This window comes from Urocitellus parryii, chromosome 7, assembly GCF_045843805.1.
Source record: "Urocitellus parryii isolate mUroPar1 chromosome 7, mUroPar1.hap1, whole genome shotgun sequence".
Classification (NCBI taxonomy): Eukaryota; Metazoa; Chordata; class Mammalia; order Rodentia; family Sciuridae; genus Urocitellus; species Urocitellus parryii.
Window position 1 is genome coordinate 125,866,961 of NC_135537.1, and position 19,339 is coordinate 125,886,299.

The 19,339-nt window shown below is 37.1% G+C and overlaps 1 protein-coding gene across 3 annotated transcripts in view; it reads right to left on the reverse strand.

Annotated features, from left to right (window-relative positions):
• Nucleotides 1-18,926, reverse strand: part of Map2k4 (mitogen-activated protein kinase kinase 4) — a 125,444-nt gene extending 106,518 nt beyond the window's left edge. For 2 of the 3 annotated variants that reach the window (XM_026390517.2, XM_026390515.2), the window contains exons 1-2: nucleotides 18,764-18,926; nucleotides 5,556-5,588 (exon numbers count right to left, since the gene is read on the reverse strand). In XM_026390517.2, coding sequence (XP_026246302.1) covers nucleotides 5,556-5,588; nucleotides 18,764-18,878 — 148 coding nt within the window. In that variant the 5' untranslated portion in view covers nucleotides 18,879-18,926. The remainder of the gene's footprint in view (nucleotides 1-5,555; nucleotides 5,589-18,763) is intronic. The other variant, XM_026390516.2, reaches the window with a different exon arrangement.
• Between the last annotated feature and the right edge of the window lie 413 nt (nucleotides 18,927-19,339).

A 19,339-nucleotide genomic window follows, 5' to 3' on the forward strand; every position in this document is an offset into this window, starting at 1 on the left:
AAATAATTACCTAACCTTATTTGAAAACCATCACCCGAAATTTGCAAGCTAACATGGAAACCACTTTAACTGGGGATTCAATGTAGTTGTGAATAGTACTGGGAAACTTTTCCACATTTCTACTTTGAATCTCTTCAACCACAAAAATATTGTCAAACATCACTTTGTTATTAATAGTAAAGTTCAATTGGCATATGAAGGGGAGCTTTCTGCAATGTGGAAGAATTCACCATTTATATATTTATTTTTTTTCAAAAACACCACACATTGGACTGGGGTTGTGTAGCTCAGTGGCAAAGCGCTTGCCTAGCATGTGTGAGGCACTGGGTTCGATTCTCAGCACCACATATAAACAAATACAGGTCCTGACAACTAAAAAAATTTTTTTAAAATACCACACATTAAGTTTCTCCAACTTATTTTTAAGGTGCAGCAGCTGTTAAAAATCTTCCTTCTTTTAGGAACAAAAATCATTTTCAGAATTCATGTTCCAACCAACTTCCAAGGTCAGAGATAATTAGTAACAACCCCATTGGAATGGCATAAGTTATAAAGGGAACAGGTGAATCTCCATTCTGCCTAAATGAGACTACTACAATCCTTAAACTAGTATAAAAGTTGTTTATCCAAGCAGATAGACTTTGTATTGGCTGTTTGTAGAAGTCCCCACAGATAGTAATAAACATACTGGATATCAGCCTGGCTTACAGCTAATCCTACAAAAATTTCATTTTTCAACTAACTTTGTTATCTATATAATTTTAAATTAACTGTACTAACACTTGATAATAGCAAATGTGGTTATTTTATTTCCTAAGACTGCTAAAAAGCTTTTAAAATTTTAAAATGATAAAATTTTGATCATTAGTTATAGACTATTGCTACACACACACACACACACACACACACACACACACACACACACACACACACACCAGGATTTAGAAATTTAGCTGAATTAGAAAAGCTCTTAATTTTAAGCACAAGATTTGATTCTCTTTCCACTCCTTACTTTTCCTGGTTAACTATACCCACACCCCACTTTATTAGAAGTCAAAATATCATCTTTTACACTTTTTATTAACTCAGTAAAACTTATTAATATATCCCCCAAATTTCTGAAAAGATTGCCAAAACATCCTTCCTCCTCTTTTTGTTGCTTTACTGTTATCACCAATTTAAAAACTACTAGGGATATTTATTGTAAAAGAATAGTTTTACAATTAAATGAGTCATTTCATTTCCTCCGAATACACCAATATAGAGTGTCACCTATAATAATCACCACCTGTAGTCTAATTTCAATTAATTCCATCAAGGATAACAGCTCCTAAGCATATAATTTTCTAAAGAAAGATTCTATTGCTATGCAAACATTCCCAAGGAGAACAATTCTTAAAAGACACAATGGAGGGGTGGTGGTAGCACTGGGAATATGGTTTAGGGACTTTTTTTTAGAACTGCCTAGCAGTTTTTAGAAGGCCTAGCAATTTTTAGAAGACCCACAGTTGGATCCCCAGTCAGGGCAGGGACAGAGGGGTGGGGCACAAAAAGTTTCTAAAGCCACCAAAAATATAAAAGGCAAAGGCAGTACTACCCAATATTTTCTTTAGAGCCCAAGAAGTCTTCAGCTATGAGCCAAAAATAATACAGCAGTGCGGTGGGGGGAGGGGGAAACTAAAAGTACCTTAAATAGGTACTTTTTAAATAAAAACTAATTTATTAAAGGAGTTTATAAAAAAACTTCTAACTACTCTCATTCAGACTACAACAGGATTCTGTTAGACATTTTCTGGGGGCGGTGGGGGGGGACCTATGCCCAAGGATCCTTAATGGGCCAAAGTTCTTATCCAAAAAATAAAAATCAGAATGCTGGGCTGGGGATGTGGCTCAAGCGGTAGCACTCTCGCCTGGCATGTGTGCGGCCCAAGTTCCATCCTCAGCATCACATACAAACAAAAGATGTTGTGTCCGCCGAAAACTAAAAAATAAATAAATAAATATTTTTAAAAAATCAGAATGCTGACAGTACTAGGTAAAGTTGATGTTTATAAAAGAAAAAAAAAACATTTTATAAAAGCAAGTAAATCATATTCTAAAGAACTGTAAGTAAGTTCATTAAGGCCAATGAGATATAATTCAAATGTGATCATAAATTACATAAATACCCTTTCATGCACAAAAGCATTATTCTCCAATGATTAACCTACAAGTGTTCCAAATGATTAAAAGAACTTTCAAAAGGTAGAAAATTCTACATTTAGAATTCTGTATTTACAAATAGAAAGGGTTCCCACACACACAGTATTTATATCTTGAAAAATTCAATGATCCATCAGGATTAACTATATACATATTATATGTCATATATAATATATATTAAATATATATAAAACATTGTTATCTTAATAAGTCTAACTTATTTTCTTAAATAAACATATATTTAGAAAACCAAATATCAGATAAACACACAAACTTTCATTTAGAAAACAGAAGATCATGAGGTCTACAGTGGGTTTATTAAACTTCTCCACGAATGTGGATGCCAAATTAAATATATAATCTCACACCATTTGTGCATGTAAATACGTAAGTCTCCAATAAAATTCCACTAACTTATTACAGGCAATTATAATAAACTGATTGGAATAGAGTGATATAACAATCTAAAGAACAAAAGCTATGTGAAAATCAAACAATGGGAAAAATTAATCTTTCAGAGCTTCCATTAATCATCAGAATCATCTAAAAGTAAATCTTTTTGATTTGTGATAGAGAATTAAACATTTAAAACAGTATTCAAACTTATAAGACTTTAACATTATCTAATTTTGTGCTTAATGCCCTATCCTACAATTAATTTATGATACGTAATTATTCTTAATAAATAAATATAAGTTTCTCTGCTAATTCTGAAATACCCCTAGAATAAAACTGGAGTTTCTGGAAACTAGAGTATACAGGGGAGAAGTCACTTCTCTGATGATTTTTAAGAAATGAGTAACCTCTTATAACTAAGTTAATGTCTGCCTTCTAGAATAAACAGAAGATTGTAAGCAAACATTATGAAATTGTACTTTTAATTTTTAAGCCATAAGAGCAGACAAGCCTTGTTTAAAAAAAATGGGATTAACACATATATAAGTAACTGAAAAGTCATCCTAAAGATAGATAATGATAGCTACACTGATAATATAGCTACCAATTTCATGCTGGCCATCCCTACCAGCTCCCTAGCTCCTCCTCTCCCTGATGTGTGTGCTCTTTGTCCTGAGTCTTCCACTGAGGTCTGAGCCAGCACAGACAGCTGGGTGGGTAGGCCCTTTGCTGGATTTCTGAGTCAATTTCTGATTAAGAAAGCAGTGATTGCACCGGGTACAGTGGCACATGCCTATAGACCCAGCTATTCAGAAGACTGAGTCAGAAGGATTGCTTTAAGCATAGGACTTCAAGACCAGCATGAACAACATAGCAAGAGCCCTTCTCAAAAATAAATAAATAAATAAATAAAAGTTTAAAAAGCAGTTATCATCGGGCTCACAGCATGCCTTATGCTCGTACCCTCTCATGGAATAGCAAGAGCAAAGGAGCCCCACTGGGCTTTAGCTCCTAATCAATTTTCATGTAGCATCAGTAGCTAGATGCTTATAATCAATAGAGGATCAACTCTATTCCACTATACTATAATCTGCTAAGGCCAGGTATCTATGGTATTCATCTTTTGTTCAAAATCTCACTTGCTAGATGGTTCCTAGGTGTCTAAAATGTGCTTCAGAAATGAATAGATATAACTGCTGAATCCCAAAAGCTTGAAAAGAAAAGTAGGAGCCTCATAAAGGGAAAAGGAAGAAACTAAAAGGAAAATGTGAAAAATCAGGACAAAGCAGTGTGAATAGAGAGTTTGAGCAACAAAGTGAAGATGCACATGCCCCTCCCACATGATTATGTATGTTATAGTAGGTTCTGCTATCCCAAGCCTCCTTGTTAGAGTCTTCCAAATTTATCAAAGCAAGCAGCACTGCAAATCTATCGTTCCTACAACAAGGGGAAAAGATAGAACCATTTGGAAGGTCCAAAGGCATTTTAAATCTATTTAGAGTTATCTGCAGAAACTGTACACATTTTTAAAATTTAACATAATTATTTTTTCCTGTTTTATGTACAAAATACAACTAAGTTAAAGAAAAGAGAAATAGTATGAATAGAATGTTAAATTTTAGAAAAGTCAACCCTTTTTTCTTGAATTAGAATTTAAGTCAACAAAAGTTAAATTGTCATGTTATATACAAACAGAAATATTTTGTCAAAATGTAGATAAAAGCTAAAAATTATCAAATTGTATTAAAGTTAAAATAGCATAAATAGAAGTTGTAACTTCATTACATATATATAAATATCATATTCATAGGACACTATGGGCAGGAAATCATGTATTATTTTTAGTTTATTATTTAAGGAAGAGAAAAGTGATAAGAATGGACCAATTAAAATCTGTGACCTAGGACATAGCTGCCTTTATCTCTCATTTATTATATATTCACATCATGGGTGTAAACCATTCAAGAAATAAATTTTTGCTCACTATATTTCAAAGGAAGTCACAATGGTCAACCACCAAAACTAAGCATTTTGATGCCATAAAAAAATGTTTTTAAACAGTAGAAATATTTTTTCTCCAGATTAAACTTTTCCCTCTATGAAAAATTTACTAAAAAATGATACATATCAAAGACTGGTCATCATTCTTTCCCAGACCATAAATAAGCAGAAGATAAAATTACATACACTATTCTTTATAATATTTTTATGTTAACTGAAAAGTAGTCTCCTTGAGATTCTTTTTAATATTTTTTAGTTGTAGTTGGACACAATACCTTTATTTTATTTATTTTTATGTGGTGCTGAGGATCGAACCCAGGACCTCCCACGTGCCAAGCGAGTGCTCTACCGCTAAGCCACAACCCCAACCCTCCTTGAGATTTTTTTAAACTGTACTTTATATGACTAAGTTTAAGGTCCAAAATGCATTTGTTTTAACTTTACCTACACTGCATTTCTATAGAAAATCTATTCTGTATTCTTTCAAGACTAATGTCCTAATTCAGAATGATGGGAACGGGAAAGAAGGAAGAGGGAAGAAAAAAGTTTTGTTTAAAAAAAAAATTAAAATGCATTAAATATGTTTTTTAAAAAAGCAAATTTTAAAGCACAATATCTTTGAATGTAGTTAAATAATTTCTGCAGCACTATTTTAAAAGTGAAATTTCTTCAACTTACAATTTAAATTACAAAGCCTGAATACTGATTATATTTTTCTATATCTATAAACATCTATCTGAACATCTATATACATTTTTTTCCTACTTCAAGTAAAAATAAGACCAATTTATAATCAAGAATGTAACAACACTGGGTGAGGGAATAAAATGAAAAATGGAAGCTCTTTTCATGTAAATTTACTATGGTTGGTTAGTTAAAACAATAGTGGACACATTCCCAATACCAAGATGGATATGAAAAAAATAAGTAGCATAATATCAAAATTTGTAGCTTACTTTGTGCCTTTTCACAGAAGTTTATCTGAAAGCCTAAAGTAAAAGAGATAAGTTCCAGTTCATTTACTGTAAATCAAACAAACCAAAATTAGAAAATGACACTGTATTTCTATGTTACATTTTGAATAAAACTAATTCAAGAAAAGTTCAAATCACAATACCCCCACATTACAGAGACAATGATAACACTGGGGCTCTTTTGCATAGATGTATCATATGGCTCTGAAATCAAGTTTAAATTGTGTCACAATGTCTAATCTTTATCTTCATATCTATTCAATAAAAAGAGTAGTCTATTAGCCCTTTGAAGTTTCAGATAATTCCATAAATTTCTGCAATATTTTCATCCTATGAACTCAATATATTGTTATTTTACTAACTCAAATTATTAATTTAGAAGCACCCATGATAAATCACCACTCATGGTTCAAGTTTTAGTAATTTATAAACTATAAAATTTTTAGGGGGAGGAATGAATTACAGTAGTGGGGGTAGAGAGAGAAGAGGGGAGGGGAGGGGAGGGGAGGGGGGATAGTAGAGGATAGGAAAGGCAGCAGAATACAACAGACATGAGTATATCAATATGTAAAGCAATGAAGTGTAACTGGTGTGATTCTGCAAGCTGTATACGGGGTAAAATGGGAGTTCATAACCCGCTTGAATCAAAATGTGAAATATGATATATCAAGAACTATGTAATGTTTTGAACAACCAACAATAAAAAAAAATTTAACACAGATAAAGTAACATTTATTTCCAATCAATCAGCTGACTTCAAATGATAAGACAAAAAACTACTGAAGAGAAGCTAAAATTATCTACAGAAGAAAAAAAAAAAAAACTTTGCCTGATAATAAGGAAAAGTAAGTTACAGGGGTTTAAAAAAAACTATGAATTTCCACTTAGAAACGTGCACACATTTTCCAACAGGACCTGGTTATAACATACATACACTATATATAAATGTAATTTTTGTAAAATGGACCCAGTACAATAAGCCATTTAAAACAGAAACCTTTACAAAATATTGTTTTATTCCCCTTGTTTATTGAAATGTGGTTTCTTTAGTCATCTACTTATGCTTGTGTTTATTACTGACTTCAAGGAACAAAATGAGGAAAATCATTTAGTCTGTGTTTACACAAATTCAATGAAAACACATAGGAAAAAGAACCAAGACTGAAGGAAGGATATTTTTAAAGTAGTCCTTCCCATCCAATTACCAAAATTCTTAGGATTCTCAGAAGAGCCAGCTATCAATGATGATGTACAAAACTGGAAAAAGCTATCATTGATGATGTACAAAACTGGAAAAATGCTAATATAGCCAAGGTTCCTTTGATACACCACAAAAATAACCCACTGCTGAGTACCTAATCATACAAATGACAAAGCAGGAGGAAATGGGAATGGAAAGACTTCATGGGAAAGAAGTCCTGCTGGCAAACCTGAAACGTAGTACACTTGCCCATCTCTCTACCCTAAGGTCAATATGCTTCCACACAGAACATGCTGCAGAAAAATTTATGAAGAAAAATAAGAAATCCATGGGTCTTTACACTAGTCAACCAGCCTCCCAAAATGAGCAAGGTACAAGTCAGAAGGAAAGGGTTCTCTGGAAGCAACAGTGGGAGAGAGAGCAAAGGAGATTCTCCACTAATCTCAGAAACAAGACACTCTCCCCATTCCATTAGAAGAAAGGAAAAACTCACCTCCCACAACAGGAAGACACTAGGGAAACACTGAAACAATCTTAAGGCAACAGTTAATCTCCTCTTTGTAACCCTAAATATGGTGAATAGTTGCTACTAAGAAGGAAAAGAAATGGTAAGAAGAGAAATGAATAAAATAGCAATATCATTGGCAAATAGAGCAAGAAAAATAAACTTGAAAGGTATATGAAAAAGCAGGAGTTGGAACTAAAGGTAAAGTTGTGCAAAGAAAAAGTTACAGAATAAAATATAACAAATACAAAACAGTCTGGGATTGTGGCTCCGAGGTAAATCTGCTTGCCTAGCAGGTATTAGGGCCTGGGTTCCATCCCCAGCACTGTAAAATTAGATAGAGACAGAAGAAGTTTTCTTATGTGTGACTGAAAATGATAGATGTCACCAATTATTACTCTTAACACATGAGAAGCTAAGCCCAATATATACTAAAAACCTGAAGTTCTGTCATCAGTACAAAAATCAATCCAAATAGCTAAAGGGGAAGGTGGATTGAAATTCTTAATGCATAACTGTTAACTTACTCTTTTTTACCTGATTATGGATGAAGTTACCTACTTCATCCATAATCAGGTAAATCCACTTTGAGTGGATTCTGAGGTTTCATACAGTCACCTCTCTGCATTATTCCTCACTCAGCAAAGACTTGATAAGCAGCAAAACAAGAGCTAATTAACCATGATGGTTCACCATTTCTTTGGTAATTCCATGACTTTTTAAAATGCACATCAATTAAATAAGGTAGAAAGAGCTATTTTAGGCAGATCATTTTATACTGCTAAAAGATTGATTGATTTATCTGAAGAAGTCAGAAAGTGTTTTCAGCACAAATTTGAGAAAGTGCCAAATAGCTCTACTAGAGCGTGTGAAACATAATGGAAAGAAAATGGTGAGGAAACATTCCAATATCCTCAACTTTACAAAATGCAAATTTGTGGCTATGCTACAATGACCGATAACATTCATTCACATGGTTTCAATTTTTAGCTTCCCCTTATCTCCTAAATTCTCTCTTCCCATTCTACATCTCTGGGGGTGCTAGATAACAGTTTAATCTTGTTGATAATAACTGATTAATTTTCAAAGTTTTGTGTATCTCACACTGGCAAGTTGTCTGTACAGTGGGACTTAATTATTTTCCACTTCAATTTCACTACTACAAGTGAAGAGAAATCTGAGTTTTGTTCATTTTTTCTGGCGCCAAGTTTAAATAAATCCTAGATCATTCCAAGAATAAATACCAAGACATACAGGACAAAATGCTAGTAAGCCGAAGAAAGAAATAAAGTTATAACTATGGAAGTTTCTCCTCCTTTTTCTCTCCAGGTCTCTCACACCCTCTTTCTTGTCCTCCTCACACTTTTCCTTCGTTCTCACTCCTCTTACCACAATTCTGAGTTCCCTTAACTGGCAACAATCTGAAACTTATAATTTACTGTATTTATCAAATAAATTAAGATAGACCATAGTAGTTTAAAAGGCTAACAGCTCAGTGCATAGCTGGGTACCTGGTAAAAGCCTGTAATCTCAGCAACTCGGGAGGCTAAGGGAGGAGGATCATAAGTTCAAGGCCAGCCACAACAACTTAGCTAGACCTTCTCTCAAAATACAATAAAAAATGGCTAGGGGTGTACCCAGTTATGGTACAGCACCCCAGGGTTCAGTCCCAGTATTGAAAAAATAAAATTATAAAAGATTTAAGTGTGTATATAAATATAAGGCAAACAGTGTTAGAAAACAAAATGAAAAGTGTCAGACCAGAATTCTATTTTCCAACTGAGTTACTTAAAAGTCATTTCACTGGAAACTAAATTTCATTTCATTTGAGCCGCAGTTTTCTCATTTATACATAAAACTACTCTCAGACAATCTTAGAATTTGAAAACTGCATGTCTAAATCTTGCTTTTGTAATGGCCCTTTTGGGATTATGCAGTTATCTCTGTTCCCCTTCCTCTATGGTGGTAGTATTACCTAGTTTGGGACAGAGCATTAAGTGGTTTCCCACCATCTCCATGGTTCCTTCTGATTCCCTGGACATTCTGGATTTTTATGCTAAAACTGCACTATAAACTACACTATGAACCTACACTAACATAAAAAGAAAGCAGCTGCCTTACTGGGACATGCCCTTAGATTATGCTACATAATCTTCCTTCTGTCATAATGTAAATAGTTGTTTGCCACCTTCCAACTTCAACTTCAACTTCAAAATTCTGACAGGTGCCTTTCACGGCAGCTACCCATAGCATACCACTACAGCCCTAATATCTAGCGAGTTATGTAAAATTGTCCTATATTTGTATTTTCACTGTACTTAAAGTGAGTTCCGCAGGTTTATTTCCTGATGGTTTTTTGCTTTTTGATTTCCTTGCTTCAACTTTCTAAAACTTTATCAAAAAGCAGCCTGCCCAATATAGTTATTTCGGGTTGTTTACCAACCAGAGCCAGTTGTTATTTTACAAAATACTAATCAAATCCTTTCCACATTTTTTAAACTCAGAATTTTATTGTCCTTATATGCCAGCTCTTCTTCTCCCTGTGGGAAATGACTACCTTATTCATTCTACCTAAACAACACCATATTGTCATCTCACCCCTGTTTCATGACCCTAGGGATGGTCACCCCACTCTAGGTCTGTGATATTATGATAACATATTTATTAGTTTTCATTCCATGATTTCTTGCTCTAAACTACCCTCCCAAAGCAGGTCATAGAAGTAAATTCTTTTCCCCAAGGGAACTCTTAGAAACTCTAATCAGCCCTCACCTTTCTGCCCTGGATCTAGCCACAAAGAAATTCTCTGACCTGAGTTACAGGTGTAGCACAATAGTAGAGCACCCAGTCAGCATGTCTGAAGCCCTGGGTTCAATTGCTGGAAGGAAGAAATTAAATCTCTGACCTACTCTTAACCTATTATATTAGGTCATAAGACCCTCCTTATTCCAGAGGGGTCCTGCCCCATAATCTGGAGGGAGGAATGTTGCAGGAAAAGGCCAAGATGAATGCTAAAGCAACAAGCATTGCTAGGTTTCCCCATCCAATCTATTAGCACTGATGCTAATGAAACCTCCATAAAAACACAAAATGACAGATTTCAGGAGTTTCTCGAGAGCTGAAACATAAAGGTTTCTGGAGAGTGACCTGTAAGCTCTAAGTTCCTTCCTTCATGCCCTATCCTACGCATCTCTTCATATCCTTTTAAACATGTTTCCCTAAATTCTGTTCAGATGCTCAAACAAATTAATTAACAAGAGGAAGGGTTTGTGAGAGCTCCCAATTTTATAGCCAGTGAGTCAGAACCACAAAAAACCACCTGGGCTTTTGACTAGCATCTAAGAGGAAGTGGGGAAGTCTTCAACCTATGGTCTGACATTATCTCCAGGTAGAGCTATCAGAATTTAACTGGAGGACACCCAACTAGTATCTGCTGCTGCAGAATTACTTGCTTACTGGTGGGGAGAAGTCCCGGTATCTTTTGAGGTCACAGAATTCTTCTATGATTGCTATGATATGAGAACAGAGGAAAAAAGATGCTGTATTTGACAAAAGACCTCAACCATAACTCCTCCTAGGCACAGCCTGGTGTCTTAAGGATGCTAACAAATGAAAAAGTCAATACTTCTCTGTGACAGGAACCTAACCCAGATCCCAAGGAAACTGCCGAAAACATCAGAGGAGTCACACAGTGTCACTTATTTTTTAGCCAAGACAACAATAAACAGACACAGACATGTCAGATATACATACTTATTAGAGAAAAAAATACACACAGAGAGAGAAATATGTCTGGCAACACTTGGTTCTTCTTTTTTTTTTTTAATTCTGTTTTAAGTGAGTTTGAGTAAGATGAAACACAATAGAGCTTGCAAAAGCTCCTGCAGTATCTACTTAAGTCCTCTTTCCCATGGTGGGGAAAGATGTGTTGTTGTTAAGAATCAAGCTGTGTATGATGTAATTGTTTTCTTCTTTCAAAGCCCATCTTGAGTGGTGTTCACTACTGACCAATGCTCCCTTTCACTGTGTAGCCAGTTAGGCCAATCTTATGACTCCTTGCCCTTCAATCCTTTCTGCAAATTGTGAGAATCAAATAAGGTAATGACAGAAAAAGAGCTATGTCCATTGTTAGTTTCACATTTTAAAATAAAACAAAACAAAACAAAAAACTCTGAATTAAACTCTCAGTCTTGCTAAGAGTGTGAAGAGATACCCAAGGACTTTCTGGAGCTAGACATGACCATTAACAGAGACAGTGATCTACCCAGATAACAAATTTAGTCAGAACAACAATATATGCTATTAACCTTTATGCTAAATGGGTTCCTTTTATATATTATACAGTGTTAAGAGGATTTTATTACCTACTCTGACATCCTGGACTAAGGCCTAAATCAAGACTTCTATTTACTTGTAGATTCTCAATTAAAATGTCTCTAAATTCAAAAGGTCACTATAAACATTCTAGCAAGTTTAGAACTCTAATATAAAGGAGCATCAAGAAGTACCAAGGCTTCAAAATCAACCCAAATGGTGCCTGGTTCCTTAAAGATTCTCTCCCTGACAGAAGCCTAAAATAATCTCTCTCATCTCTTCCTGTATATGTACCACTGTGGCAAAGATTCTTTCTTCAGACTTGACTGGCTAAAATGATTTAGAGTTCACTGTGTATGAACCTACAAACAGTAGGAAGAACAAAGGTACCAGTCATTCAGGCAAGTTAAAACCCACCTCTACTAGAGCACATTATTTAATGTAAGCATTGGTTGCCTAACCTATGAAAGGGACTACTTTATTAACCTATGTCCAACTACTCTTAAAGTGTGGTTGTGAAAATCAAATCAAGTAAGGTCAGAAAAAAAGATCTATGGCAATTGTTAGTTTCTTTTTCCTTTTTTTTTACTCTGAATTAAAGTTTCCCAGGTTGTATAATGTAAGCCATCTCCCAGAAATTACAAAGAAGACTGATCTGGATTATATAGGATGGAGTTGATTATTATATTCAGACTCCTTAAAATAAGGAAAGCCCTCTGGACCCAAATCAATCTAGCTCTTGATTTTGGAAGAAATCGAGTGAAAGAAATGTAGTATAAAAGAGAATGACTCAAAAAACAGGTTAATATCCCTTCTTAAACAAATTTCAGCATGCATTCACTCTGATATGATACATTATAGAAAAATGTAAGGGAATATGTATTCTAAGAATAAGTTGTTTTTCTTACCTGCTCTTATTAAAATTAAAACAGTCTCATTTTAAGGGAATATAAGAGGAATCCAATATGTGCTTTGAAAAAGGACTAACTTGCTAACCTGAACTTGTAGCAGGTTATGCTAAATAGCAAAAAAAAAAAAAAAAAAAAAAGGATGCAACACACTGGGAAAAGTCAGCAATTCCAGGATTTGAAAACTCGTGTCACTGCACAATTCAGTTCTTTGACCACAGAAAGTGTAAAAGTAGATAAACATACCCGGTGTCATACACACGTACTTTTTTTTTTTTTTTTTTGGAGACAGGGTCTCATTATGTTGCCCAGGCTGGCCTTAAACTCAAGATCATCCCACCTCAACCTCCCTAGTAGCTGGGACTATAAACCCATGCCACCATGCCCAGCTTATATTTTGTATATTACTGGGAGAAAACATACATTGATTTTAAATACTCACTTTTTCTTAACAGATACACTTTAATATAGTTTTATGTGTGTGTTATTTAAGTAGAATCAAGTTATTATGCTTTTACTTAGGCTGATATACATAAAACAATCAGCTGAGGGTAAATAGGTAAGGACTGGACAAAAAGCTTTCAGTTATATACTCAAGTTTAAGACCTGAGAAGAAAAAATAGGAAGAAAAACTGCCTACATCAGCACATTAAGGGATTCTGAGGCACGTACAACACATACTTTGTAGCTATTTACTCTAACAAGTACTTTTATAAATGCCTCAGTGTTTTTCAGAATTAATTATAGGTGCTAAGTATTGTAATCACTTTAAGAAAACTGACATTTCTCAGTCACCTGAATAAAGTTTAGGAAAAGGCTTTCTTTTTTCCTGCTTCAAGCCATATACATATATAACACAAATTTTTTTTTTTTTTTTTTTGGTACAGGGGATTTAACCTAGGAGCACTTTACCACTAAGCTACATCCCCAGCCCTTTTTCCTTTATATTTTTTACTTTGGGACAGGGTCTCACTAGGTAACTTAAAGCCTTGCTAAGTTGCTGAGGCTGGCCTTGAACTTGCAATCCTCTGGTCTCAGCATCCCACTCCACTGGGATTACAGGTATGTACCACCACATTCAGCACTTGTATCAAATCCTTATGGAAACTTTGCTTTAACATTTACATTTTATAAATTTATTCTTATATTTACTTTATAATAAATTTTACTTTTTATGTTTAAAAAAACTTTTAAATCCATTACATTTTAAATGGCTGGCGAATAAAGCAGGTAAATACATGTCTAATAATGCTTATATATTTATAACTATTTTATAATTTTCAAAGCAATTTCACATGCATTAATTTAATAATGCAATTCTCAAAACAGTCTATAAGTTAGGTATTATCTCTAGATATATTAATTTTTCAGTTCAGAGAAGTGAGAGAGGGCTGGGGATGTGGCTCAAGCTGTAGCGCGCTCGCCTGGCATGCGTGCGGCCCGGATTCGATCCTCAGCACCACATACAAACAAAGATGTTGTGTCCACTGAGAACTAAAAAATAAATATTAAAATTCTCTTGAAAAAGAGAGAGAGAGAGAGAGAGAGAGAGAGAGAGAAAGAAAGAGAAAGAAAGGTGAGAGAATTTTCCCAAAAGTACAACTTGTACACAGCATGGCAGTTATCTGTGCCTAGGTTTTCTGGGTCCAAATCCAGTGTTCTCCCCATTTCAACATCCTTTTTTTTTTTTTCTTAAACATTACTACCTGCAAGGTAAAGCTAGCTACTGGTGGAGAAAGGTAGGACCCACTAATAATTAAATTTAAATTTAAATTTAAATCCAGAAGCTGTTAAACTATCAGCTAACTGATAAGCTCTTTTAACTAGAATATGCTATTCTCCAACATGCCAACAATAATATTGATATCATGTTCTATACATGAGCTTTCCTCAACTGAGTTTAACTGCCCAGTATAGTAATTCTGCTTCTCTTCACATGCTTCCTACTAAATGGCTAAATTCCCTGGGCTTTTGAATTGCCACAATAGAAAATTCAAGCTCTGTCTAGAAAAGTTCTCAAATGTAACAAGTCTATCCCATGCTTTAAATTTACCAAAATTTTTTGGATTTAAGAATCACACTAGCTAAGCAAGGTGGCACATGCCTATAACCCCAGCAGCTCAGGAGGCTGAGGCAGGAAGATTGCCAAGTTCAAAGACAGCCTCAGCAACAAAGCAAGACTTTGACTCAAAATACAATATAAAAAGGGCTGGGGATGTGGCTCAGTGGTTAAGTGATCCCCAGTTCAATCCCCAGTAACAAAAAGTAAAAAATAAAAAAGATAAACAATCATACTATCACAGAGTAATCTAATATTTAAAAAAAAACTCCCAATTAAATCTACTTGATGACAAATTGTTAATGAAATGTTAAGAATTAAAGCATAGCTGGGTACAAAGCCGCATATTTGTAATCCAAGAAGGTTGAGGCAAGAGGATCACAAGTTCAAAACCAGTCTGGGAAACTTAGTGAGACTTTGGCTCAAAATAAAAAATAAAAAGGGGTAGGGCTGTTAATTCAGTGTCAAAGCAAAATACCCTGATTTCAATCTCCAATACCAATAATAATAAACATATGTCACAGTAGCTTATTTAAGTATTTTTTTCCACAAATGCAAACTTATCCTAATGTCAAATACATTTTTATTAAACCATTTACCTATTTTGGTAAAACAATCTATATTGTTGTAGTTTTAGTCACCCAAGAATCAAAGTATAAAACTATTAACTTGTAGAGGATGAATGTGTTTGTGAATGGGTATGAGAGGAAAAAAAGAAAAATCAGGATGAATGAAAATACTCAAATGTATGAGTGATAACAAAATCAACAACTACTCTCCATCATAAGGAATAATGGGAAGAATGCTAAAAGAAAAAAAAAAGCCAGATTACAAGTCACAACTGTTAGCACAAAAAAGTAACCAAATGATGTTATGAAGCCAAACTTACCATAATTTCCCTTCCAGCCATCTATACATTAAAAAAAAAAGCATAGCAAATTTATAACTAGACTTCTAATTCATAACATTACAATCATTTGAGAATCCTCAGAAGATATGGAAAAGACAGAAGATCTGGAGTTTGCAATAGAATAAAGTCTCCTCTAGAATATCTAAAAAAGAAATTACTCAATAATGAAATTAACAGATTAAAGAGAAAGGTAGGACCAACTAATAATGAAATTTAAAACACTTCTCAAAGTACCTGTGAGGTAAGAATTATTCTTGCCTTTCCAACTGAGACACACACTTGGAGAGATTTAAGAACCTTGCCCGTACTAACAAAAAGTTTAAATCCTGGCAAGAAGATACAAATCTAGGACTCCAGAGCTCTGATTCTTCATACTATGATATAAAGAATACAATCCCAACTTGGATCTCTCTTGGACTACAAAATGTCAAGCCACAAAAAACTACAGAGATATCCAATACCCACCCATGGCATCCATCACACAGAAAAAATGTCCAATATCTGTTGAATGAAATGTATTCCATACAACCCACAACCCAGCTGGCTGGATGGGCATGGTCATGAACTCCCAGAAAGGCAGCTTTGGATAGCAAGTAGAAGCAGGTGGGTCAGAAGGGAATGGCAGTACACCAAAACATCTTTCAAGGACCACTCTGGGAAGTTTGATCTAAAGCCAGAGGAGGAGAAGTCAGGAGCACTGGTGCCTGTAGTCTCAGCTACTTGGGAGGTTGAGGCAGGATGATCAGTTTAGCTCAAGAGTTGGAGGCCAGCCTGGGAAGCATAACAAGACCAGGTCTCAAAAACAGATAAATAAATAAATAAAATAAAGCCAAAGGAGGTCATTGGTATATAATGTACGGGAAGCTTGGTTCCAATGTAGAAAAACAAGTAAGACAGATATCTTCATTGGTACCTAAGCTCAAGTTTTATAACTTGGGATTGGGCTAGACAACATTCTGAGAATTTCAAGCAATTCTCATTCTAAGCAATCTAAAGAGGTTCAAGAACAAGCTACAGCTAGCATGTTCATGTACTGATCAAAGATAGACACAACACTATTTAAAGAAAATTCAGGGGCTGGGGATGTTACTCAGCGGTAGAGAACTTGCCTGGTAAGCGGGAGGTCCTGGGTTCAATCCCCCAGAACAAAATAAAAGAAAAAGAAAGACAGAAATAATAATAATTCAGGAATAATTCAAAGAGAGGTCTGGGGCCTTCCTCACCCTTTTAAAATGGGTTCAGCTTATTAGACAGTTCAGATTACTGGATTATCAAAACACAGAGGTAAGGGAAGAGAATGAAGAATATCAGAATAACTCCTAACCACAGGACTTATTTTCAGTTCCTAGAACACTTCAAGTTCTTCCCTGTTTTGGAACCTTCAAACTCATTTGTTCCCTCTGACTAGAACCTCTTCTGTTCTCCCCAGACAGGCCATCTCTTAACATCTTAACAAGCCAACTGCCCTCCCCTATTGTCTTTCATCACAAAACCCAGCTTATTACCCTCATAACACTTTCCTCAATTAGCAATTTTTCTTATTTATCTGTATATTGTCTCCTCTCCTCCATCTTCACAGGAGGGTAAGCACTATGAGATGAGATAGTCAGATTCACTCCTCTCTATATATTCAGGACTCAGCACTAGAGTACTATGATTAGTTCTCAACAGATGTTCAATAAATATTTTTTCGAACAACAAAAATGTATACAGCTTTTTCAAGCTATCAGCCTCCCATGCCCCCCCAAAAACCCTCAAATTTAAAATATTTTACCAGTTTTACAAGTCACTCATTTCAGACAAGCCATACAATCCTAAATCATCATTTTGCTGTTTCATATCCCTCTACCATCAACTACACTGTAAAGCTGTGAGATCAGGAAAATAATCTTGTACTGTCTGCATAACCTGCTATGCAACATAGTGAATATCCAATAACTAATTCAATTTGAATTAATTAGCTTAGGGCCTACACAGAAAGTGTCCTCTGAGTTCTGACATCATCCTGTCTATATATCATTTTTTTTTTATGAAATACTATGGAGAGGGATATAAAGATGAATAAAAATCCTGTCCCTGCTTCCTGAATCACAGCATGCTTTCATAAACACAAAAGATTCAATAAATGTCTGTTGAACTCTAACTAGACACAGTAGCTCTTTAGGAAGAATATGATCTAAAAGTAACCAAGTTCATACTGACTACCAAACATAACCCCACAGATTCTGCTAATAATTCAACATAAGTAGTTCGCTTAAGTTGTCAAAAGATGCCTGAGTCTCTGTTTTAAAAATAGCATTACTACTATTCAAAATTTCCCAGTAAACTTAAGGGTTTAAACTAATGGGCTCAGGCCTGGTATTTTTCATAACACCCCCCCTGTCAAGAGTCATACAGAGCAAAAAAGCCTTTCCCAATGGGAAAAGCCATTAATTGGAAGAACTGCCTCAGATGTCCAGATACTATCATTTTGACCTCTGTCTTTCTACTTCCTGTTATCTCTCCATTTAAACCGAATTTAGTCTTCTATTTTTATCTTATTTTCTGCATGCAATGCTAACACAGAAATCTAACCTGGAACAAATGCCCTCCTCCCTCAGGCCGATGGCTAGCTACCTACCTTACAGGTGGCACAGGACTGAGCACCCCCAGCCCCGCTCCTCCCAGAGAACAGACACCCTGCAAAAGTTTGGAAACGTAGCTTCCAACAGCCCCGTGAACCCCAGAGGTCAGCTAGGTGGTCTGGCTACAGCTGCGCCCTGGCGAGAACCAAGATGGCCTTGAGCTGGCCCCACTGCGGCGGCGGGTAGCCGCGCTGGGGCGGGGGGCCGAGGGGCCCCGGGCTCGGACGCCGCCGCCTACCTGCGCGGCCGCAGGGACCCAGAGCCAGGCCCGGCAGCACCTCCCACCCGCCTCAAGTCCTAGCCCGCACGTTCCCGGAAACCGGGGCCGGCGGGCGCCAGGTAAGCGGCGACCGCAATCGGGGCGACCGCGGGGGCGGTCCCGGGCCAGGTGGGCCCCGCCAGCCGGCAGGGAAGCGGAGCAGGGCCGAGCGGCCGAGCGCAGGCAGAGGCCGCGACCGGGCCTTCACGGGTCGAAGCCCGGATCCAGGCCCGGCCCAAGGCGGCCGACAGCGAGGCGGGAAGCCCCGGAGGAGGCAGCCAAGGAGGCGCGGAAGGCTCGGAAGGCTTCCTCAGCCGGGTCCGGGGGCGTTCGCGGCCACTAAGGCAGGCCGCGACGACGCCGACGGCCGCGCGAGTGGGCCAGGGTCTCAGCGCGGGAGCTTTCCTTACCCTGCATGCTGCTGACGGCCGGGTGGCCTGGCGCCGGGGACCCTACGGGGCCCGGGGTGCCGCTGCCGCTGCCGCCCCCGGAGCCGCCGCCGCCGCTCGGGCTCGGAGCCGCCATTGTTGGGAGTGAGGAGCCGAGCGGCGCCGCGGCGGCTGCAATGCAGCAAGCTCGGCCTCTCGTACCGCCGAGGGCGCGGCGTGCGCCCCCTTGGCCCCGCCCCCAGACACGCCCTGGTCACGCCCCCACGGTCACGCCCCCGCCGGAGCCAGGAGCAGAGTTCCCTGCAGAAGCTGAGGTGCAGGACTCATAGGTCCCAAGTGCCAGGGGCCAGAAAGACAGGGCAAAGATCCTGAACCCGGGACTGCGGGTCCGCGAAGCCTAAAGTAGTTCGCAGAATCAGACGTGTGTGCGCATTTCGAGAAAAAAGAGTGTTCATAGCATTCCCACAGAGTTCTGTGACCCCAAAAGTTTAAAAACCGCTATCATGGAATCTCAGAACCCAAAATTAGAATAGCAAAGCTGAAAAGGAATCTCGGAGTTCAGTCTTCTTGTCTAGTCTCTGCTATGTCACGTCTAGA